Source organism: Aquarana catesbeiana, linkage group LG01, assembly GCF_042186555.1.
Source record: "Aquarana catesbeiana isolate 2022-GZ linkage group LG01, ASM4218655v1, whole genome shotgun sequence".
Lineage (NCBI taxonomy): Eukaryota > Metazoa > Chordata > Amphibia > Anura > Ranidae > Aquarana > Aquarana catesbeiana.
Genome location: NC_133324.1, coordinates 354131575 through 354156567, shown reverse-complemented (window position 1 = coordinate 354156567; position 24993 = coordinate 354131575). Strand labels below are relative to the sequence as shown.

General features: G+C 44.1%; 1 protein-coding gene across 1 annotated transcript in view; it reads right to left on the bottom strand.

The window, feature by feature from the left end:
* The window catches only part of SPTLC1 (serine palmitoyltransferase long chain base subunit 1), a 186507-nt gene that overhangs the window by 46331 nt on the left and 115183 nt on the right, over positions 1-24993 (bottom strand). The window contains exons 10-11 of the mRNA XM_073632847.1: positions 19470-19565; positions 12602-12698 (exon numbers count right to left, since the gene is read on the bottom strand). Coding sequence (XP_073488948.1) covers positions 12602-12698; positions 19470-19565 — 193 coding nt within the window. The remainder of the gene's footprint in view (positions 1-12601; positions 12699-19469; positions 19566-24993) is intronic.

Genomic DNA, 24993 nt, shown 5'->3' with positions numbered 1-24993 from the left:
AACACCACTCTGTCCTTATGAATAATCAAGTATGGCTCTTTACAAAGAGCAGCCAATTCCGAAACCCTCCTTGCTGAGGATACAGCAACCAAGAACATCAGCTTCCTTGTCAGAAGGACTTAGGGAATATGCTGTATCGGTTCAAATGGCTGTTTTTGTAACACTGACAAAACTAAGTTCAAGTCCCAAGGGTTCAAGGGAGGTTTGACTGGCGGATTAAGCCGCATCACCCCTTGCATAAAACCCCGGACTAAAGAATGTGTAGCAAGTGGTCTTTGAAATAAGGCCGATAAAGCTGAGACTTGGCCTTTAATAGTACTCAAGGCTAACTTCATCTCTACCCCTAATTGTAGAAAGGCAAGAATTCTGCCTATGATATATCTCCGAGGGTGCCAACCCTTGGATTCACACCAGGAAACATAAGCCCTCCAGACCCTATAATATATAGTTCTGGAAGCTGGCTTCCTTGCATTAATCAGGGTAGAGATAACTGACCCGGAAAGCCCACGTTTCTTCAGAATGTGGGTTTCAATAGCCAAGCCGTTAAATTTAGAGACCGTAATGTAGGATGGAATATCAGCCCCTGTGAGAGTAGGTCTGGCCGTAGTGGGAGGGACCATAGACCCTCCAATGTCATCTTTACGATTTCTGCATACCATGACCTTCTGGGGCCATGCTGGTGCTACCAGAATTACCGGCTTTCTTTCCAGCTTGATCCTACAAAATCGTCGAGGCAGCAATTGAATAGGGGAAAATGCATAGATCAGTGAGAACTGATCCCATGGGGTCACCAACGCATCTGTTCCGCATGCAAGTGGATCTCTTGTCCTGGACACGAAGTTGACTAACTTCATGTTGAACCTGGATGCTAGAAGATCTACGTTCGGAGTCCCCCATCTTTGAAAAACAGCCCAAAAAATGTTTTGGTGACGAGACCATTCCCCTGGGAATAACTGCTGGTGACTCAAGTAGTCTACCTACCAATTCTCTACTCCCGGAATGAAGACTGCCAATAGGCACGGAACATTCCTTTCTGCCCAAGTTAGAATGTGGTTCACCTCTCTCTGCGCTGAGAGACTCTTGGTGCCCCCCTGGTAACTGATATAGGCCACAGCTGTGGCATTGTCAGATTGGATCCTGACAGGACAATCCCGTAACCTGAAGGTCCAGGTCTTTAGAGCCAGACGCACTGCCCGAATCTCTAGTATATTGATGGGCAAGGTTCTTTCAGCTCTTGACCACTGTCCCTGGACAGTTGTCTTTTCTAGTACTGCTCCCCAGCCTGAAAGGCTGGCATCTGTCATTACCACTTTCCAGATAACTGGTCTGGAAGATTTTCCTTTCAGCAGATTCTGGGTTAGTAACCACCAACTGAGGCTTTGGGACACTTTTGGGGACAAAGCTTGAATTGTTTTGTTCCAAGTAGACAGGATACTGTTTTGCAATAGTCTTGAATGGAACTGGGCATAGGGAACCGGTTTGAATGAAGCCACCATCTTTCCTAGCAACCTCATGCAAAGGCGAATGGATGGATCGCCTTTTGACCTGACCATCCACACCAGCTCTCTTATGGAGTTGATCTTTGCCTGAGGCAAGGGCACTATTTCTGGGCTGTGTCTATGATCAGACCCAAGTACTCCAGCCTTTTTAGCGGCATTAAGGAAGATTTCTCTAGGTTGAGAATCCAACCCAAACTTTCCAGGTAACTGTTTGTAATGCGTACGCTTTGCTTCACACGAGTCACCGACTGGTCTATTAGCAATAGATCATCTAAGTATGCCAAAACTGTTTTGCCCTGTGCCCTTAACCTTGCTAGAGGTGGGGCCAGAACTTTTGTAAAACATCCGGGGTGCTGTAGCTAGTCCGAAGGGCAGGGCTACAAACTGGAAATGCTGCTGTTCTACCTCGAACCACAGAAGCCGTTGGTGAGCGGGAAATATAGGAACATGCAGATATGCATCCCTGATGTCGATAGACGCCAGATATTCTCCTCCTAATAGGATAGAAACTACTGACCTGATCGTCTCCATGCGAAAGGAGCAGATCTTCGGGAACCGATTTAGATTTTTTAGATCTAGAATGGGTCTAACATCTCCATTTGGTTTTGGTACCATAAAAAGGTTTGAACTAAACCCCAAACCTTGCTTTTTTGTGGGGATCTGTATGATCACCCCCTGAGATATTAATCAGTCTAGTGCCCGTAACAGAGATTGTCTTTTCTCTGGATCTTTGGGAACGTTGGACCTCAGGAAACGAGACGGTGGAAAGTCCCGAAATTCTAGTTTATACCCCAGTGTTACTGTGGAGATGACCCATATGTCCTGAATTTCCTCTTGCCAGACCTCTGAAAACTGCAGAAGTCTTCCCCCCACCCAGGCGACGGGGGGGGGGTGCCTCTTCCTGATGAGGCTTTAGGATTCTGCTTTGCAGGTCTCCGGCCCCAGGACTTCTTTTGAGCCTGGGCCTGACCCTGAGGTTTTCCTCTAGAGTCTGACGGCGGAGGCCTGCCTAGAGGTGGAAGCCCCTGGTGCAGGAGAAAGAGCCTGTTTAAATGAAGAGCATTTATACTTTCTTTTGACTGGCAAAAGTGTACTTTTCCCACTAGAAATTGTTTTGTCCAAATCATCCCCAAATAGCCGCTCCCCACAAAAGGGGAACCCAGTTAGGAGGTTTTTACATGGTGCTTCAGCTGACCAATTTTTTAACCACAAGATTCTACGTATATGAACTAACATAAGTGTAAGGCGGGACGTCTGGTGAATAGAATCTTTAATGGCATCTATGGCAAAGCATAATGCTTTTGGTAGTTCGGCCAATTCCCGGGCTTGTTGTGCAGGGACCTCCTTAAGGGCCTGTCTAAATAACGGAAAATTGTATACTCACCTTTCTGTAATTTTCCTTTCCTGTCACATCTTCATGGCAGCATACAACCTGATAGGACCACATAGCTATAAATTGACACCCCCGCCCCAGTATTCTCTGTATGTATAAATCACCTCAGAAGGGTGGGCAGTTGTATGCTGCCATGAAGATGCGACAGGAAAGGAAAATTACGGAAATGGGAGTATACAATTTTCCATTTTCCTGTCGCATCATGGCAGCATAAACTTTGGGGAATAACTTGCAAACTGGGTGGGAATGCAAAATAAGTTTTATTAACAAGGAATGGAAGAGTTGGCTTGGATAACGGTTTTCCCAAAATCCACTGTTGATACGCGCGCAGCGTCCACCTTATAATGGGATATAAAGGTGTTTCTGGAAGACCAGGTGGCCACTCTACAAATGGTTTCCGCCGAGACTCTACAGTAGGCTGCCCAGGAAGTTGCCACTGCCCTAGTAGAGTGTGCCCTCAAGCCCTCTGGAATCTGTAAAGTGCTCAGCGAGTAGGCCTTTACCAGCCATGAGGCGATGGTACGAGCTGACGCCGCCTGGCCTCTTTTAAAGCCATGCGGGATGATTGGGAGGTTTTCTGATTTCCTAAAAGGCTTGGTTGCCGATAGGTATTGCAAGATGTTGCCCTTGACATCCAGCGGATGAGGGTCGCCCTGATCCGTGACAAGGGCCGGGAGATTGATCTCTTGATTAAAGTGGAAGGAAGAGGAAACCTTAGGAATAAAGCGATCCAAAGGTTTTAAGACTAGTCTGTCCGGGTAGATGATCAGGTATGGCTCTTTGGCTAGCAGGGCTTGCATCTCTAAGACTCTCTTCGCTGATGTTATGGCAATTAAAAAAGAGGCTTTTAGCGTCAGGTCCCAGAGGGAGATGCTTTCGAGCGGGAATAAAGGCTCTTTAGATAAGGCTTCCAAGACAATTGAGAGATCCCAGACCGGGAATGAAGGTTTCCTGGGGGGCCTTAGTTTTAGGCAGGCCTTCTGAAACTGTATAACAAGGGGGTTATGAGCCCACTTGACTGCTGTCAAGGCGGAAATGGCTGACACTTGAACCTTTAAGGTGCTGGACCCAAGACCTTTCTCTAGGCCTGATTGCAGAAACTACAGAACTTGTAGCACTGATGGAGAAGATGAGTCCCAACCTTGCTGATGTGCAAAGGTAACAAACTTTTCCCAGATCCTCCTGTAGGTGTTGTTGGTGGTAGGCTTTCTAGCCTGGAGTAATGTATCTACTACCCTCTGGGAACAACTTTGGTCTAGGAATCTAATCCTCTCAGCCTCCAGGCCAGTAGATGTAACTTCTCCGGATTTGGGTGAAGTAGCTGATCCTGAGAAATGAAGTCTGCTGATACCGGGAGAGGAAGTGGGTCTGCCGTGTTCAACTGTAGGAGGGTACTGAACCATGGCCTCCTCGGCCAAAAGGGAATCACAGCCACCACCAGTGCTGCCGAATTCTTGAGCCTCAGAAGGAACCTCGCTATGAGGGGAGTCGGTGGAAAGATGTAGCCGAGGCAAAAGTTCCAGGGATGTTGGAGACAATCCGTTCCCTCCGCTGAAGGAAAGGGAATCCTGGACAAGAATCTCCGCCACTTTGTGTTTGCTGATGTTGCTACAAGGTCTATGTCCGGTGGGCCCCAGGTCTGAGATATGAGGGTGAAAGCTTGGGGACTCAGAGACCACTCGTTGTTGGAAATAAAGCTTCTGCTGAGTGAAACGGCTAGGAGATTCTGAACGCCCGGAATGTAAGCCGCCCTCAGATCCAGGAGGTTCAGTTGTGCCCATTCCATCACCGGGCGGACCTCCTGCATCATGGAGATGCTCCTGGTGCCCCCCCTGCCTGTTGATGTAGGCTACTGACACTCTGTTGTCCATTTTTAGGAGAACTTGTTTCCCCCTCAAAGGAGGGCTGAAGGCCAAGAGGGCCTGAAAAGCTGCCTTTATTTCAAGCACATTTGAGACAGAGTCCTGGGTCCTGAAAGGCCAGCGGCCTTGAGCCGCGTAATGTTGATAGTGTGCCCCCCCAACCCTCGAAGCTGGCATCTAAAGTCACTATTTCTTGACGTGGGGTGACTATTTGTTTGCACCTCCTCAGGTTGCAAGGCCGCGTCCACCACTGTAGTGATAGCTTGACTGCTTCCGAGATGTATATTGGTTGGGACATGGACGAGCTGTCCCACTGGCACAAAAAGGAGGTTTGAAGGGGTCTCGAGTTCCATAGCACCCACTGGACCATTGGGATGGTCGCTGACAGAGAGCCTAGAAGACTGAGGCATGCTCTGGCTGGCAAGGATGCTGCCGAGATTGATTTTCTCACTCTTTGGCTCAATGGAGGGATCTACTCCGGTGGCAGTTCTACTGTATTCGCTCGCGTATCCAGTTCGGACCCTAGAAAGACCATCCTTTGGGTGGGCTGGATGTTGCTCTTCTCCCAATTTATTAGCCATCCCAAGCTTTGTAGCGTGGAGACTAGGATTTCCCGGTGCTGTACAAGGGTCTCCTGGCTGTTTAAGAGAAGTAGGATGTCGTCCAGGTAGTGGTGGACCCTTAGACTTTCTCGCAAGGAGGCTATCACTGGCAATAAGACCTTCGTAAATGTTCTGGGGGCAGTCGAGATCCCAAACAGGAGACTTTGAAATTGGAAGTGGCAATGATGCACTGAGAAGCGAAGGAATCTTTGGAAAGCAGTGTGAATCGGGATATGCAGGTAGGCGTCCTGGAGGTCTATGGAAAGCATCCAGTCTCCCAGATTTATGGCTTGGAGGATCGACTGCAGGCTTTCCATTTTGAATGACTCTACCCGGATGGATCGGTTGATATTTTTTTTAGGTCCAGAACCGGGCGCAGCTCCCCTGATTTTTTCTTGACCAGGAATAAAACGGGGAATCCTTGCTTCTCTGTGTTGGTGGAACCTCCACTATCGCCTGCTTTTGGAGAAGGACCTGGATGTACTTGATTAGCAACATCTTTTTTTCCTGAGATGGAGGAAGATTGGTTAGGCAAAACTGATCCTTTGGGGGGTCGACTTTTGAACGACCACCTGTGCCCCGAATCGGACGGTGGCCACCGTCCAAGGGTCCCTTACAATTTCCGCCCAGACCTGCCTGAATTTTGAGAGTCTGGCTCCCACCACGGCTGGCTGGACGGACGCACCTTCAAAAGGATTTTTGGTCTCTGGAAGCGGGAGTCTTGGGTTTCTGGAATTTCATGAAGGACGTCCGAGGATTTTTCCAGCTCCTTCTATATTCCTTCCCAGGTCTGTAGGCTTTTGCATCTCTGTATCTCTCCGGGAGATATCGTCTAAAGGGAGGAGGTCTCTGTTGCTTTGGTCTTTTATCCGAGGGGATGAGTCCGGACACTTTTGAGATGGCTGAATCCAACTTTGCCCCGAAGAGGTTCTCCCCATCAAACAGGATTCGGCACCAGTTGGACTTGGAGGCGGGATCCACCGCCCAGGGCTTTAGCCATAGAGCCCTTCTGGCCATTACAGAGGCCAGCATGGCCTTTGATGCAGACCTAATTGCATCAACGGAGGCCTTTGTCACAAAGTCCCCCGCGAGGCTCAGTTCTTGCAGAGCTTTTACCTTCTCCTGGTCTGCGCCCTCTGAGACGAGTTTTTCAGTGTTTGCGGACCAGCTGGAAATGGCTCTACCCACTGCTGCATGCACTACAGCCGGTCTGCAAGCGCCTCCTGCCGATAGGTAGGCCCTTTTAAGGTCTGTGTCGATTTTTCTATCGAGCACGTCCCTGAACGTTACTGCGTCCTCTATAGGAAGTGTAACATGTCTGGCTAGGCGCATCAAAGATGCTTCCACCACGGGGGGGGGGGACCAGGGGGGTTACTTTAGGCCCTTCGAGCGGGTACAGCTTGGCAAGTCTATTATTTAGACTGGATTTTTTTTCGGGTCTCTGCCATTCCTCTTTGATTAGATCGTCCAGCTCCTCAATGAATGGGAATGGATGGGAAAGTCTCTGGGTCCCTCTTAAGATTCGGGAAATATTTCCTCTGTTTTTGCTGGACCTCCTGGGGTTCCTCCCAGTTTATCTCCTCCTTGACTGACTTAACGAAAGGCTCTATTAGAGAAAAGTTAAAGCCAGCCGATGCTTCCAATCCCTCGTTATCAGACGGGGAATCCTGCTCTCTTGATGTACTAGCGGGAGCAGGAGAGGCACTATGGGTTGAAAATTCTGTCTCTGGAATCAAGGCCTGTTGGGCTGAATCTCCAATTGATTCTCTGGTATCCGGGTCTTTTTCTTTGGTGGCTTCCTTGAGGTACCTGCGACAGGCCAGTTTGTCTGGGAGGGCAACAGTGCCACATAACCAGCAAGCGTTTCCGGAGGTACGGGAGTGATGCGCTGGAGACTGATGTCTGCGCACAGGTGATTTTCTATGGTGGGAGCGGCTGTGTCTTGAATAAGATCTGGATTGGCTCCTTCTGCTACTCCCCGAGGCCCGAGCGACTTTTCCTGCGATTTGAGCGGCTCCGTTTGTGGCCGGAGCGGCTTCTATTGTGCGAGGTCTCTCTGTGTCTTGAACTAGACGTTCCTGAGGACCTGATAGGGCTGACCAATTTAGGCAGCGTTAGTAGTATCCTGCTGTCTTTTTCAGTCTTCACTACTTACCATGTCCTCCCCCCTTACCTATTAGGCTGGCGGTGATCTGCCTAATCAGCCTAATAGGTAAGGGGCATAGAGAAGGTGGGGCATAGAGAAGGAGTGGTGGAACCTATAGATAGAGAAAGATGAGACATGCAAGAAATAGCAGGAAGGTCGAGAAACTAGACAGAGGACAGCCACTTACCTCTGCAGGGAGATTTTTAGAATAGCACATTCAATCTAGGCAAAAATACAGCAGAGGCAGTGAAAAACTGGCCCTGGGGCTTTTTAAAATTGCCGCCATGATCACCGAATGCTCGCGCATGCGCAGTATCGCCAGGCGACACCTGGCGCCATCTTGGAAATTGGTCAAAGGCAGAGAATGCCCTGACACTAAGCATGCGCAGAAGCGCCGAGACGCTCGGCGCGCATTAGGAAGCCTCCCGAGGGACAACAGAGCCCAGGAGAAACAGAAAAGAAGGTGGAGGTAAGGGGAGACCACTGCACACAACTAAGCCTGTTTAAGGCTTATATTTTAAGGCCACTTCCCCATTAAGCCTGTTTAAGGCTTATATTTAGGGCTGCTGCAACAAAACTAAGCCTGTTTAAGGCTTATATTACGGCCGGTAAAAAAGAACGCCCCTGAGATCACAAGAGTGGGGCTCCTTCCATCTAGCTCATTTAGAGGCTGTACAGGAAAGGACTTCCACCCAGGAGAGGAAAGGACTTCCACCCAGGAGAGGCTAGAACCTGGCTGAGGCGAAGCGGTAAGGGGGTGCTGATCCGTGCGGTCCTGACAGGTGAGGAAAAATAAGAGAATACTGGGGCGGGTGCCTTCTCGTCAATTTATAGCTATGTGGTCCTATCAGGTTGTGGGGGCGGAGTCACCACCCAAAGTGTATGCTGCCATGACAGGAAAGGTCCTTTAGGGATTGACAGACGCCTATTGCAGCGACTGCAGGCTGAGTAACGGCACCTGCCAAGGAAAAAGCAGATTTTAACAGGAATTCCAACCTTTTATCTGTTGGATCCTTAAGCATTTGTGCATTGTCTACTGGACAAGTTAGACTTTTATTCACACTGGAAATCGCAGCGTCAACTGCTGGTACCTTACATTTTTTGGTGAATTTCTCCTCCATGAGATAGAGAACTGAAAATCTCTTTGGAGGGAGAAAATGCTTATCCGGGTGATCCCATTCAGAATAAATAAGCTGTTCAAGTAATGCATGCACAGGAAACGCATGCAAAGGCTGTGAAGGTTTTAAAGAACCCAAGGAAGAAACCAAGCTTTCAGGAGACTCCGTTAGGGGTAGCATGAAAGTAGAAAGAACCATCTCCGTGAGAGATTGTATCAGCAACTTCACAGATTGTGAGGCTGAAAAAGGTTAATCTACCGTTGTTTCCTCCACAGAGGTGTGATCGGCTGAGGGTAATACCTCATCCTGTGCCCACTGTTCCCCTTGCAAAAGGTCTGAAGGGGAGGGGGATCTAGCACGCTTCCTATCCATTTGAATGGAGGATGTGATTAAAGCCGATAATCTTCCTTCCAGGCCCTGCAGGTTGGAGGAAAGGACATCTTCAGTCACGTAAACAGGGGCTGAACTGTGAAAGCAGATGCACCATCAATTTGTTCCAATGGCTCACCCTGGCTTGCCATAATTGGTATTTCAGGCGAGGATGACAGTGTGGAAATGCAACTGGAGATCCTAGCGCCTGAGGGTGAAACATTTGGTACCTTTTTGGTCTTTGTGGTGTCTTTTTTGGTACGCAAAGTCTTAAGCACAAAAGCAGAGGCACTATTAAATTGCACTTAATCGCTGAACATAGTTATGACAGTAATGCCACGATTAAGCTCAGCCCAGTGCTGGGATAAAAAGTCTTCCTATATCAGGAATGCCACTTGCCACCCATCCATGCCCCACAGCTCCTGTGTCCCGTGTGCAGCCTGCTTGCTCCTCCTCGTCAGCTGAGGAGAGACTGCTGTAATTTTATTATCCTGCTTGCCTGCCGTGCATCCTTGTGGACGTTGCCCGGTGCTGCGCCTAGGCCCTGCCCCCTCCCTAAAACTAGCCAACATAAGGACACAACAGATGGAACAAAAGTTGGGACCTCCGCACCCCCCGTGGCCGTGGGGTGAGGGGGGGGTACACCGCTGGTGTTTCCCTAACCCTCTGTCCCTTCTGGGGGGAGAATAAAAGCATTTTGGCAGATCTTACCTGAGAGAAATCCCCCTGCGGCCACACACAGACTGACACTGAGCTTTACAGTGAAGACAACAGATTAAGGTATGTGCATATACTCCTCTAGTGGAGAATTAAGGCATGACAACATTTTTTCCCTTGAAGAAAGCATAGGTGGACTTTTTAGTTCCTAAGTTTCTTCCCTTACCTTATCCCCATCGTAGGATTTGCTGAATTAACAGACAATCCAACCTTCACCCATCACAGCAGGCTGCGTTTAGCAAACCTTCAAGGACCGGATCCCTTTTTATCGGGGTTCCACTCCCTTGGACCTGTAAAACAAGCACCCCACCAGGAAAGCTTTAGGTAATGTAGCATAACTAAAGCCCTGGGTCCCAGGTTCCAGCCCTACAAAGAGAGGCGTTACAGGGAAAACCTCCTGCTTCGGATACGAGGCCCAGGTACCATCCACTTTGGCCTCAGTGGCACTTTGGATGGATCTGGTCTATGGAGGCTATTTAAATCCAGCATGGATCCCTCCTGGAGCTCCTCAGAGCACATCTTCACTCGTGACCAACACCTTAGACAGTGGCGAAAAAACTGAGGCGCTCCTGGAAGGAGGAGGAGGGGTTATATAGGGAGTGAACTTCCTGGACTGGGTTTACCAGTGTCCATCACCTGAAGGTGCCTATATACCCATTAATTTATTACTTAAGGCTCTGTGTCCCATGATGTACGATCAAGAAACATTCGTTTTTTTCCTTTATTTTTTTACCTGGTGATCCTGCCAGGAACACATTTGTCCTGGGGTGAAAACACTCACTCACTCAATGTACTGTATTCTATGGAGGAGCAACATTTTCACCAGAAGACAGATAATGTGTTAGGACTAAACACCTCTTCTCCATAACATATAGGGAAGATGCCATGTAGTTTACACTAGGAAGGCTGATATCACTGCTTGATATAGGAATGCAGCGTGCACTGAGGATACAAAACAGTACTGGATTTCTGGCAGGATCAACAAGTATTTTTTGCACCTATGAAACAAATAAAAAAACATTTTAAATGGTATATTTACCAGATTAAATCTGAGCAAATTAGAAGTTTGTGGTTAGGGTTTTCATATACCTTAAGTTAGTCAATAAAACAGAATTAAAAAAAAAAAAAGTACAACATTCTGCATACTAAATGTCTATTATTTTTAATATATATTTATGGTATATTAGCATTGCTGCAATATTCCATGGAAATGTGTCTAGAATTACAATTTTGCCAAAACCAAACCGATCATGCAACAACGACCAGCGGCTATGCCCCACCATGTCTGTGTTGCCTACTCACGCTTCCAAACACATGTAACATTTGTTATTGAACTATCACAAGAACGGCTAAGGTAGGTAAGACATTGCAGTGTTTATGTCACAATCTGTTACCTACAAAAAGTAGAATTTTTAATTGACTAAATAATTAATTTGCTGCACTAAAAAGGTGCCCAAACTTTAGGACCCAACTTCAGTGTTTTTTTTCTGGATGGATTGACTTATTGGGGAAAAGTTTTACTTTTCTGTTTTGATTTGCACCCTATCGGGGAGATCTTTCCCCTCTTCCTGTCCCACTGACGCTTGTATAAACAGTGGGGGTGTTGTTGTCACTGGGACAGAAAATCACTGACAGCAATAAAACTTTATAAAAAGAGTAATCACACTTCTTCACACTATGAAAATGTGTTTTCGTCTGTACCCCTGTTGCATGCAGAGATTTTCCATAATTTCCTGAGTAAACAAAGCAGCCATACATGGATCGAAATTTAGCCAGTTAAGTAGGGACTGGCTTAATTTCGATCCGTGTATGGGCAGGCTGGTTGTATGGAAGTCGATCTGCCGATAAACTCCAGTAAAACCAGGTTGTCAGGTTTTGCTGAACGATCAGTACCACCAGTTTTATCCGGCAACACTGATCAGTGTATTGTGATGGCGGGGAAGGCTTCCTGCCGTCAGAACACAATAGCACAGCGTCATCCATATCAAGTGTGTGGATGGGGGAATTGGGTCACTTTTTTTTGTTGCACCTGGTTGAACATAAAAAAAAAAAAAAAAAAAAAAAAAAGGATAGCCAGCCTAAAAGGGACATTTCAATAGGTACACGGATGGCAATAAAACCCTGATAATAGCTCTAAAAGTTCCCAGCTCCATCATAATCAAAATAAAAGACTCTGGCTGGAGTTGGGGCTCAGAATGTATTTGATTATTTCACTTGATCACTCAAACCAAATAAATAAACCCATGTGTAAAGTTCTTATCAGTTTCAATCCATCTTTATTTGTTGAATCTAAAAAGAAGCCATAGTGCAGCTCAATTACTTTTTTTTAGTCAGGTTTTAAAACGGTTTAGTGTAGTGTATCAAACTTTATATGTTTTAAGTATGATGCTTACAAAATGTAATTTCCAATCAAATCTAACGCCAATAAAATGGTAGTCATACCATAGGATTTAACAAGAAATAAAACAAATATCTATGTGGCTTCCATAAGATTCCCTAAGATTATAACAAATATATAGGCCGAGTTTGCCAACATGAAAATGCTAGCTGCCTGGCTGACATGCCAATGCTCTGCCTTCATTATTTTTGGAGTCACCGACTATGAACAGGTATTACATAAACTTCCTGATCTGCTTCTGTCCCAGTGACTTGTCGAATTGAAATCAGAGTATCAGCATGATGGCAAAGCAACAGGAATTTTCAAGAGTGCTCTTCAGCAGTGCGACCTTGTTTCTATTGTGTTCCCTTTGAATATGATACATAAAATACTGCGATCACCTGGCTCATGAAACAGTAACAACCTGTTAAAATGTTGAATGTTTCAGGTACTTGCTGGTATCATGCACTGATGCAAAATAAATACAATAAATACAATTACAAAAATAAAACAGGTACCTGAGTTTTCTTCCATAATGTTAAGACCTTCAATGGCAGCTGAAGCCAACAAAGGAGGCAGAGAGGCTGAGAAGCAGTAGCCTTGTCCAGAAAGTCTCTGCAATTTGAAGTTTGAACATTACTAGTCTAGTCAAATTCACAATGTGGATATTTAGGATGCTGCCCAGTCTCCTTTATAGCAGAAGTATTAATATTGAGGAATATGATATTCATACAGAGCCTCAAAAGTGCTCATACTATGATCTCCCAATAAATAAAAGGGGAAAATGTATTTCTTTGTTTACTAGGATAGAAAGGCTGAATAAAAAGAAAATGACTGACTCATAGGGGTTGAATTCCTAAAGGCTAATAGGTTGTTCACTTTGCAAATGAATTTGCCCGAGAGCTTAGTGAATGAGGTGAAACTCTGCTGACTTCCATCATCCATTTTTATTTTCCTAACATGTGATTGGGTATTCATTGCAAAGTAAAACCTCACCACAATTATCAAGATCTTAGACATATTTCCTTGCAAAAGTGAAATGCCTATTTGCCTTTAATAAATCAACACCATATACTTTAGGCTGCTCTGACAGCAGGGGACCACAAGCTGGGCACCACCATCCAGGAACACAGATACTCAACCGGTGGTCTGTACCCAAGGGTGTGCCTCTATTGAGTTCAGGGGTACTTCTGTTTGTCAAAATATTTATCAATATGGCTTAGGGTATAAGGGAAAAAAGGAAGAGGCCTTAGTAACAATTAGGGATACAGCTATAACATGAACATATGCCAAGGGGTTTTGGATTTGAATGACCTTCCCCCAAAAGTATACATAGTCACTGGATTTTACAAACGGTGCACACTTTAAAGACATATGAATGAATAGAGAAAAAAAAATGGGGGAGGTGAGGGGGATACATAAAGTGCATTTCAGGAGCAACATTTTTCAACATCACAAAACATGTCAACTATATTTCTTCGGTTGCAAAGTAACTCACAGATGGTAATGTATGGTGGACTGAGGAGGGAGGAGATTGATCAGATAGATAGCGATACATACATACATACATACGCACACACACACAAAAAAAAAAAAAAATGGAGAGAAAAAAAAGGGGAAGGCGAGAAAAGCGTGATGGGTTTGGGTGTAGAAAAGGGGATGTGCTGTGAATGAGAAAGGGTACAATATTATTACAATTGTGCACTCTTTTTTCACCGGGAAGCAGTATTTGAACAAGCTGACAGTCTAACACTATACACGGACAGGCTTATAAAGTAATAAAGAAATAAGTCCTATTCACAGAAATGCATTCAAATAACAGTAGACACTGGTAACATGTCTCAGATCCTTACTGCAGAGATTGGTTTTAAAGTGGTTGTAAACCCTCCACTTTAGCTCATTCTAATCTCTCTCTCCTTGACTGTCATTGGGAACGGCACAGAAGAAGCCTCACGATGCTGTGCTGTCCTCCTCTCCTTCCTGGTTCTCCCTTTGTGACTGTATAAGACGTCACACAAGGGGAGTAAACCATAGCAGCACAGAGACTTCCATACATCGAGATAGAGGCTTGGTTTAGACACGATCGAGCATGCGCAAGATTTAGACAGGGAAGGAAAGGAAGGGCGGAAAGAGCCAGCAATCACTAGTAAAGATGGCGCGGCCGATACCCGGAAAAAAGAGAATTTTTACAAACACTAAAAAAGGTATTTCAAAACCTTGTTTTAGTCACATTTCAATGTGTAAGGCTTATAAATACATTGTTGATCATAATATTTAAAAAAAATATTAAAAAATGTCCGGGGCTTACTTCCTCTTTAAGTGGTATGCTGGGGAAAATGAGAAATCGTGTATACATCCAGGGCAAAGGGATTATTTTTTTTTTCTCTACAATAGGTGCTAAAAAATGAAATCGAAGCATTTGAGCAAATAGGTTAAACTTCAAATGATACTATTAGAGCAAAGCAATGTCTACATTTACTGCATTATTATGCCAGGAAGACCATTGTGTTATAATGGATACGCTCTGACCCCCCTGCATATTGAATTGTGGAAATGCTCAATTAACCAAAACTTCCCACTTTACAAAATGACGTACGAAGCGAGAGAGTTTCCAGGAAAGTTCACCAAAATTTGGGGACATTGGGTAGATACACAGGACACTAGTGACTCCTTGTTACATTTAAAGTGATTGTAAAGTCTCGTTTTAAAAAACCCAAAAACAAACATGCCATACTTACCTGCTCTGTACATGGAGTTTTGCACCGAGCAGCCTAAATCCTCCTCTTCTTGGGTCCCTCTTCAATGCTCCTGCCCCCTTCCTCCCTTTGAGTGCCCCCACAGCAAGCAGCTTGCTACAGGGGCACCCAAGCTGTGTGTCCATTCAGACAGAGTTGCAGTTTGGCCCCTGCCCCTTCTGTCTCCTGATTGGCTAACTGACTTTGCCAATGGCACCACTGCTGTGTCTCAGCCAATCAGGAGGAGTCCTGGATGGCCGAGGGACTCGTGGACATCACTGGATAGAAATGGGGCTCAAGTATTAGAGGGGTTAAGGGGGGCTGCTGCACACAGAAGACTTTTTATCTTAATGCATAGAATGCATAAAAAAAACCTTCTGCCTTTACAACCCCTTTGATTTCTGACCCTACACCATAGTTACTTTCCTTCCTTGAGTTTGTCTTACTCTGATTCACTGTCTCTACCCCTAAGACCTCATGCACACTGAACATTTTTGCAGCTGCTGTTTTTGGCTTCAGGTGGTTTATTTTCTGCAGCCAGTAAACTCCCTAGCATGTTATCCTATGTGTCCATGCACACATAGGCTGCTATCAGCATTTTTTGGCAGGGAAGTTATCTGTCTGGAAAAAACCCCAGAACTAGTGGGTTCAAAAGAGGAGATTTTCAGCTGTAAAAATGCTGAAAAATGCAGCTATTTGTGTTTCAGCGTTTTTGAGCCATAAGCTTTTGTGGGAGTATAAATGTGCTAAAAAAAAAAAAAAAAAAAAAAGCTAAAAACGCTGCCAAACTCGTTCTACAGCTAACGCTACTGGTGTTTTTAGAACGTCCAGTGTGCATGAGGCCTTATTGAGCGGGAGGTCAGAGCTCCACTGTAATCTGTTGGGACAACAACAGTAACTGTGGGGTTGATTTACTAAATCAGGAGGGCAAAATCTGGTGCAGCTGTGCATGGTAGCCAATCAGCTTCTAACTTCAGCTTGTTTAAAGGGGTTGTAAACCCCCCCCCTTTTTAAATCACTTGCCAACCAGCGCACGCCGATGTACGACGGCAGAATGACACTGGCAGGCAAAAGGGCGTACAGGTACGTCCCCTTTAAGCAGCGGTGTCGTGAGCGTGTGCGCGCTGTGATCTCCGTGACCGTGGGTCCCGCGGTCTCGGTATCCGCCGGGTGCCCACGATCATGTCACGGAGAAGAACAGGGAGATGCTTATGTAAACAAAGCATTCCCCGTTCCGCCTAGTGACAGGACAGTGATCTACTGCTCTCTGTGATCAAGAGCCATGATCACTGTCTTGTGTGTTCAAGCCCAGCCCCCTCACAGTTAGAATCACTCCCTAGGACACGCGTAACCCCTTCACTGCCCCCTAGTGGTTAACCCCTTCACTGCCAGTGTCATTTACACAGTAATCAATGCATTTTTCATTGCGATGATCGCTACATAAAGGACAATGGTCCCAAAAATGTGTCAAAAATGTCCGATGTGTCCGCCGTGTCGTCACAGTCCCGATAAAAATCGCAGATCGCCGCCATTACCAATAAAAAAAAAAAATTTTAAATAAAAATGCCATAAAACTATCCCCTATTTGTAGATGCTATAAATTTTGCGCAAACCAAATTTGTACTTTCCTGGCATGTTAGGGTCTCAAGAAATTAGGCCGTCAGCACTTCAGGTGTGATCAATTTTCAGAGATTGGCACCATGGCTTGTGGACTCTATAAAACTTTCTCACCGACCAAAATACACCAATTTTGATTATTTTTACCAAAGATATGTAGCAGTATAAATTTTGGCCAAAATTTATGAAGAAAAATTACTAATTTGCTAAATTTTAACAGAAACAAAGACTTTTTTTTTTTTTTTTTTTTTTTTTTTTTTTACAGAATTTTCAGTATTTTTTGATTTATAGCGCAAAAAATAAATAAAACCCAGCGGTGATTAAATACCACCAAAAGAAGGCTCTATTTGTGTGAGAAAAAGGACAAAAATTTCATTTGGGTACAGTGTTGCATGACTGAGTAATTGTCATTCAAAGTGTGAGCACCGAAAGCTGAAAATTGGTCTGGTTAAGAAGGGGGTTTAAGTGCCCAGTGGTCAAGTGGTTAAGGACCGAGCCTCTTTTTTAGATGAGTTGTTTAAAAGTTAAAAACAGTATTTTTTGCTAGAAAATTTAGTAGAATCCCCAAACATTATACATTTTTTTTTCTAACACCCTAGAGAATAAAATGGCAGTCATTGCAATACCTTGTCACACCGTATTTGCGCAGCGGTCTTACAAACACACTTTTTTTAAAAAATACACTTTTTTGAATAAAAAAATAAAACCGTAAAGTTAGCCCAAGTTTTTTTATATCGTGAAAGATAATTTTACGCCGAGTAAATTGATACCCACCATGTCACGATTCAGAACTGCGCCCGCTCGTGGAATGGCAACAAACTTTTACCCTTAAAAATCTCCATGGGCGTAGTTTAAAAAAATTCTACAGGTTGCATGTTTTAAGTTACAGAGGAGGTCTAGGGCTAGAAATATTGCGCTCGCTCTATCAATCGCAGCGATATCTCACATGTGTGGTTTGAACACAGTTTTCATATGTGGGCGCTACTCAAGTATGTGTTCGCTTCTGCACACGAGCTTGGCGCGTTCAAAACATTTTTTTTTTTTTATTATTTATTTTACCTTTTATTTTTACACTGTTTAAAAAAAAAAATAAAAAATTGTGTCACTTTTATTCCTATTACAAGGAATGTAAACATCGCTTGTAATAGAAAAAAAAGCATGACAGGACCTCTTAAATAAAAAGACCTCAGATCTCATATTTATACTAACATGCATTAAAAAATAAATAGTCATTTAAAAATAGAATTAAAAAAAAAAAAATGGCCCTTTAACCGCTTTAGCCCTGGAAAAATATGCCCCCTTCATGACCAGAGCACCTTTTGCGATTTGGCACTGCGTAGCTTTAACTGACAATTGCGCGGTCATGCGACGTTGTACCCAAACAAAATTGACGTCCTTTTTTTCCCCACAAATAGAGCTTTCTTTTGGTGGTATTTATCACCTCTGTGGTTTATTGTTTGCGCTATAAACAAAAAAGCGACAATTTTGAAAAAAAAAACGCATTATTTTTTACTTTTTGCTATAATAAATATCTACCAAAAATATATAAAAAATTTTTTTTTCCCCTCAGTTTAGGTCGATATGTATTCTTCTACATATTTTTGGTAAAAAAAACAAAAACGCAATAAGCGTATATTGATTGGTTTGCGCAAAAGTTATAGCGTCTACAAAATAGGGGATAATTTTATGGCATTTTTATGTTTTTTTTTTTTAATTAGTGATGGTGGCGATCTGGGGATCATTGTCATTGCATTGATTACTGTGTAAATGACACTGGCAGTGAAGGGGTTAAGTGTGTCCTAGGGAGTGATTCTAACTGTGGGGGGAGGGGCTACACCTCACATGACAGCGATCACTGCTCTCAATGACAGAGCAGTGATCTCTGTCCTGTCACTAGGCAGAACGGGGAAATGCTTTGTTTACAAAAGCATCTCCCCGTTCTACCTCTCCATGACACGATCGCGGGCACCCAGCGAACACTGAGTCAGCGGGACCCGCGGTCACGGAGCCCGCAGAGGGGATGTACCTGTACGCCCGTTTGCCCACCAGTGCCATTATTCCGACATAAATCGGCATGCGCTGGTCTGCAAGCGGTTAAGAGCTATGGGCAGAAGTAACGTTTTGATGTCGCTTCCGCTCTACAATGTCATGGAGACTCGTCTCCATGCCCAGTTAGTGACAGCATCCAATCACCTCCGTCGCTGCAGACGGCTCCGGTAAGCGGCGGAGGGCTCCGGAGCAAGGCGGGAGGGGCCCTCTCCTGCCACCGATAAAAGTGATCTTGCAGCGAATCCGCCGCAGAGACCACTTTCATCTTGAAGCAGACCACCGGCCGAACAAGAGGATACCGGGGTTGTGGCAGCTAGCTGCTGCCATAACGACATCCCCCTTCAAAGTAAGGACGTATATCAGCGTGCGGCGGTCCGGAAGTGGTTAATCAGGTGAATTAAAGTCATTAAGGTGAAAAAGCATGAGGGTTTACAACCCCTTTAATTAAGCTTTGCCTAAATAAATAAATAAATAATAATTAAAAAAAAAAAACAACAAAAAAACAAAAAAACAAACTAGAAGCTGATCGGGTTCTATGCAGAGCTGCACCACATTTTACACTCTTCAGTTTACAGTAAATCAACTTGTGTCTTTAGTGACATTTTGTTCTAGTGGGTACTTCAGGTGAACAAGCTAGTATTACTCATGTACTAGAGTGGAGTTATTGTATGCAACATTGCTTACTCTGGTATTTTCATTCTATGCAAGTTTCCTTTTTTTTTTTTGGTTGTTTAAGAGGCAAGTGCGCACACTATTTATCTGGCAATTCTGGCACATTTGATGTTCTTATAATCGCTGATATTTGTGTGGTTTTTCATTGTTTTTTTGTATATTTTGTCAGTTACGAGTTTGGACAACAATATATGCCTGTGTAACGATATAACGTGTAGTTTGTAAATGCATCTTTTTTTCCAATGAAACAAAGTTTAAACTTAAAAAAAAAACAAAAAAAAAAAAAACAAAACACCTTCAAATGAATACAAACCTGGTGATCAATAACAAATGATCGGCCACAGCAAAAGCCTCCAATTGAAGCCAAGGCATTCTCCATGTTTGCACTGATCAAATCAATGTCATCAATCTGCAGAAATGAATAAAAATAGTTGATAACTTTTATACAATGAACTGATTAAGATCACTGGCCTTTATTATTTAAAATCTATCTACCATTCATGCAGAAACTGATGCTCTGAACTCCTTTTAATACAGGACATATGAACATTTAGCCAGTCAACGTCTGCTGAAGGGGAGAGTAAAGGTTCAGGTAGGTTAAGATGGGCTACGTTTTCCCGAAAGTCAATGTCCTGAACTCCCTGCAGCAGATATCACTGGTGGTACTATTTCAGTATGATCAATTTTAAGGGATCTCCAGCTACTTCTTTGTGAAGGCCAAAAACGAATTACAGCAGATAGCATGGTGTTCAGAGCCTGTAAAAGAAATGTAAATACCTGAACAACAATATGTATTAGTCACATGGGGGATGTAAGACAGGATTGGCAATTTTATGTTTTTTTCTGGATGGGATAAAAGTGGATATCTAATTTTTTTCAGTGGCGTATACCTTTTATTCCAGATAAAGAGTAAGGAAAAGTGATTTTTTTTCTATTTCTATTAGTAGATTTAAGTACAATACACTGAAAACAGAACAGTATTCTAAAGCAGCTTAAGTTTGTACAGTAGATCTATGAAATCATGTTCCACAAAAAACAGACCCAACAGAGTTTGCTGAAAAGTAAATTTGTGACAATGCCATTCGACCGGAAGCTTTCTTCTGCAAATAATAACTATAAATCAGTTTTAATTGGCTAGGGATCAATTCTGGCAGCTTTGGATTACAGATTTATAGAACACTTCTTTTGGAGACCCCATCGCTTACCTACACTTAGTAAGGATTTATAACTAGAGTTCATACGTTAAATAATGACTGTTTTGTGTAAAAGTTCCAGAGAGCACTGAACCAGTTTTTCCAGCCAGTTTCAAGGCATATATCGGTCTACACTATTCTTCATGAGAACACAAATGGACTGAAAAGTAATTTAATGGCCATAAAATTGATATCAATTTCCTTTGCTGAAAGAAAAAATGAAGTCACGTTCTTTAATTTGAAATATTTCTACTTTGTTAATGCCTGGGAACACATTCTTAAGGCAACAGTTTTATTAGTCTTTTCTAGAGGAACATACATACAAGAATTATATTTAAAAATTACATCTGTTGTTCCCATGGTTTTATTCCATTGAATCGCGATACCAGAAACTGTGCTAAGTTACAAGAAGAGAAGACTAGCATCCCAATATTTTCTGTCACCCATTTGATTGTTTCTTGTATATACATATTGTCAGCTGTCTTTAAATTGTTTGTTTATGTGCAGTTACTTCAGCTACCACTGTTTGTTTGCAGGAACAGGTCTCAATGCTACAGTGAAATGCTGGAAGGACATTCAAAAATGTGAATGAGGGTGCAAATATGTATATACAGTACTGTGTAAAAATTTTAAGCAGGTGTGAAAAAATTGCAAGTTAGACTTACCGGTAACTTGTTTTCCAATAGGCTTTCAGGACAGCACCCGAGAGATCATGGCTCCTCCTCCCACAGGAAACACCTCATCAATTAGGTCTTTAAATTGGAATCCTCCACGTTGCCTCATCAGTTGTTTGTAGAGAACTCCAGCCCCAGCTGCAACACATAAGTGACAGTTATATCATAGTATTACAGCATTAGCATAAACAAAGGGCGGGTTACTGCTGTCCTGAAAGCCTATTGGAAAACAAGTTACCGGTAAGTCTAACTTGCAATTTTCCAAATCGTCTTTCAGGACAGCACCCGAGAGGATAATCGAGACTTACTCCATTTAGGGTGGGACAACAGCCTGTAAGACTTTCCTTCCAAAAGCCTGGTCCCCAGCCGTCATGAGATCTAACCTATAATGACGGGCAAAGGTTGTCAGACTTGTCCAAGTAGCTGCCTTACAGATTTGTTCGGGGGTGGCGCCAGCTTTTTCTGCCCAACTCACCGCGGAAGCTCTTGTAGAATGAGCCCGGACTTTTAATGGACTCTCCAGACCTGTAAGGGAATAGGCTTCTGAGATAGCCATTCTTAACCATCTGGCAATGGTTGCTCTAGAAGCTTGTCTTCCTTTTTTATTACCGGAAAATAAAACAAACAGAGCATCTGAACATCTAAAGCCTTTAGTGTTTTCCAAGTAACTCAAGACTGCTCTTTTAACATCCAGGGTATGGAATTCTTCTTCCTTCTTACCCGATGGATTAGAACAAAAGGTAGGAAGTATTATTTCCTGAGTTCGATTCTGGATCGAAGCGACCTTCGGCAAAAAATTAGGATCCGTCTTCAGAACAATTCGGTCTGAAAAAATGGAAAAGAAAGGCTCCCTGATTGATAAGGCTTGCAGCTCACTGACTCTTCGAGCTGTTGTAACAGCCACTAAAAACACTGCTTTCAAAGTAATAAATTTCAGGGAGGCTAAATTAATGGGTTCAAAAGGTTCCTTGGTCAGGGCCTGTAGAACAACCGATAAGTCCCATGCTGGACAGCTTTTGATTACCACTGGTCTAGACCTGGTAAGAGCTTTGAAGAATCTTATTACTAGGGGTTCTGATGAAATGGATTTTTCCAGGAATACCCCCAGCGCAGCAACCTGAACTTTGAGGGTGCTGACCGCTAAGCCCTTGTCCGCCCCTTCTTGCAGAAACTCAAGCACAGAAGAAATTTGTTTTGGAGATCTGTCAGATGCTGTGCACCAGGAGTTGAAGATTTTCCAGACTTTGGAATAGATTGCTCTTGTAACCTTCTTTCTACTAGACAGAAGGGTAGCTACCAACCTATCCGAGAAACCTTTCCTCTTCAAGAGCTGCTCCTCAGTAGCCAGGCCGTGAGCTTTAGTTTTGCTACTTCCTGGTGAAATAGAGGACCTTGTAACAGAAGGTCTTTTCTTAACGGAAGGTGCCAGTAAGGTTCTTGTTGCATCTGGAGAAGGGATGAAAACCAAGGCCTTTTTGGCCAGAAAGGAGTGATGAGAATCACTGTTGTCTCCTCCTTCCTGATTTTCGCTATGACCCGAGGGATAAGCTGAAACGGGGGGAATGCGTAACAGAGGTGAAACTTCCAATCTTGTGCCAGAGCATCCACTCCCAGTGATGTCTCGTTCCTGTCCAGGGAGAAGAAGCGAGACATTTGCGAGTTTTCCTGGGTGGCAAAGAGATCCACTCTTGGGCGCCCCCATTTCTGCACTATTAACTGGAAGACTTCTGGATTCAATTGCCACTCTGCTTCTAAAATCTGGTTCCTGCTTAGGAAATCCGCCACTCTGTTTAGGGTCCCTTTTAAATGGACCGCGGATAAGGATAGAGTATGGAGCTCTGCCCAACTCAGAATGCCTTTTGCCAAACTCTGCAGAACCTTGCTTCTGGTTCCTCCTTGTCTGTTTATGTAAGCCACCTGTTGTCAACCTCACCTGAGTTGGGAAGGACCATAACAGCCCCTCTGAGTACCTTGTCTGGTTCTTCCACCACCACAGACTTCTTTTTACTGAAGTAGGGATCTTCACTAATGAATCTAGTGAATCCTGCTGGTGATTCCAGGTTTTTAACAGGAAACTTTGCAGAGGTCTGAAATGGAGCTTTGCCCACTGGATGGCCGGAATGGAAGAGGTCAGGGTTCCCAATGCTGACATAACCTTCCTGATGGACAGAACTTGATTGGACTGTAGCAATGACACTACTTGAATCAACTTTTTCTGTTTTTCCTCTGGAAGAAAAATTTTTTGTTCTAAAGAGTTGATACGGAAACCCAGGAATAACACTTCCTGTGAGGGAATCAGATTTGATTTTTGAAGGTTTAAAATCCACCCCATGGATTCTAGATGAACACGGGCTCTGAGCAAGTTTTCTTGAAGACCTTCTCTGGTCTGGGCAAAAAACAGCAGGTCGTCCAGATAAGGAATAACTGAGATCCCCTCTAGACGCAGAGGCGCCAGAGCTTCGGCCATTATTTTCGTGAAGACCCTTGGGGATGATGACAGACCAAACGGGAGTGCTCTGAATTGCAGATGTACCACCTTCTTCCCTTCTTTCAGTGCTAACCTCAGATATTTCTGCGACCTGGCGGCAATAGGAATGTGGAGGTAGGCATCTTGTAAATCTATTGATGCCATATAGCATCCTTGGTACAGGAGGTTTCTTACTGAAAATATTGAATCCATCCGAAACCTTCTGTATTCTACCGATTTGTTCAGCATTTTGAGATTCAGGATAAGACGGAACTTTCCTGAAGGTTTCTGAACCAGAAAGACATGTGAGTAGAACCCCTGGAAGAACTCCCCCGCTGGGACCGGAACAATGACTCTCTGATTTTTCAGTTCCTGAATTAAGGACTTCATGGCGAGAGCCTTGACTGCGTCCCTTGGGACGTTTGTCACCAGGAATCTTCTTGGAGGTTCTTCCGTGAATTCTATCATATACCCCTGGGAGAGCATCTTTACAACGAATTGATTTGAGGAAATGGCTCTCCACTGAGGAAGAAACTCCTGTAGTCTTCCCCCGACCTTGACAGAGTCATTGTGGTTTTGCGGAGGCCGCAGGAGGATTGAAGAGCACTCCACCCCTACCTTTGGGCTTCTGAGAAGACCATGACTTCCTCTTGCCCTGCATTTTCCCTTCCTGCTGACCTTTTTGGGGCCGAAAGAAACGCTTACGGGTTTGCACCTGTTTCTTCCTAACTGGAAACGACTTTTTCTTATCTGCCGTTCGGTCAAGAATGGACTCCAGCTCTGAACCAAATAGCAGATCACCCGCAAACGGAATACCACACAATCTATTTTTAGATGCAGCATCTCCTGGCCACGTCTTCAGCCATAAGGCCCTTCTGGCAGAATTTGTCAAAGCTGCTGACCTTGCTGACATGCGGATAGATTCCGCAGACGCATCTGCAATATATGATATTGCTGCCGACAGGGTTGAAAAAGAGTCTAGAATCTCCTGTTTTGAGGAATCTGCTATGACATGGGCTTTCAACTGGTTAACCCAGTGATCTAAGTTCCTTGCAACACAGGTTGTTGCCATTGCTGGTTTCAGATTGTGCATTACTGATTGCCAGGTTCTTTTAAGAAGCAGGTCCATCCTTTTGTCCATGGGCTCCTTCAGAGTGCCCATATCCTCAAAGGCTAGGTCCGTAGACTTAGAGACCTGGGAAAAGGCAGAGTCCAATTTTGGAACCTTATTCCATATAGAATCTGGATTTTCTTCAAATGGAAATCTTTTCTTGTGAGCCCGGGAAAAGAAAGGCTTTTTCTCAGGTTCCAGCCACTCTTTTTTAATCATATCAGTGATAACTGAATGGACTGGAAAAGAACGACCTTTTGAATCTCCTAAACCAGCATACATGCGGTCATGCAGGGAGAGTTCCTTCTTTTCCTCTTCTATCCCCAAAGTGGCATGGATTACCTTCAGGAGTCCTCCCACCTCTTCTAGTGACAATTTGTATTTAGAAATGG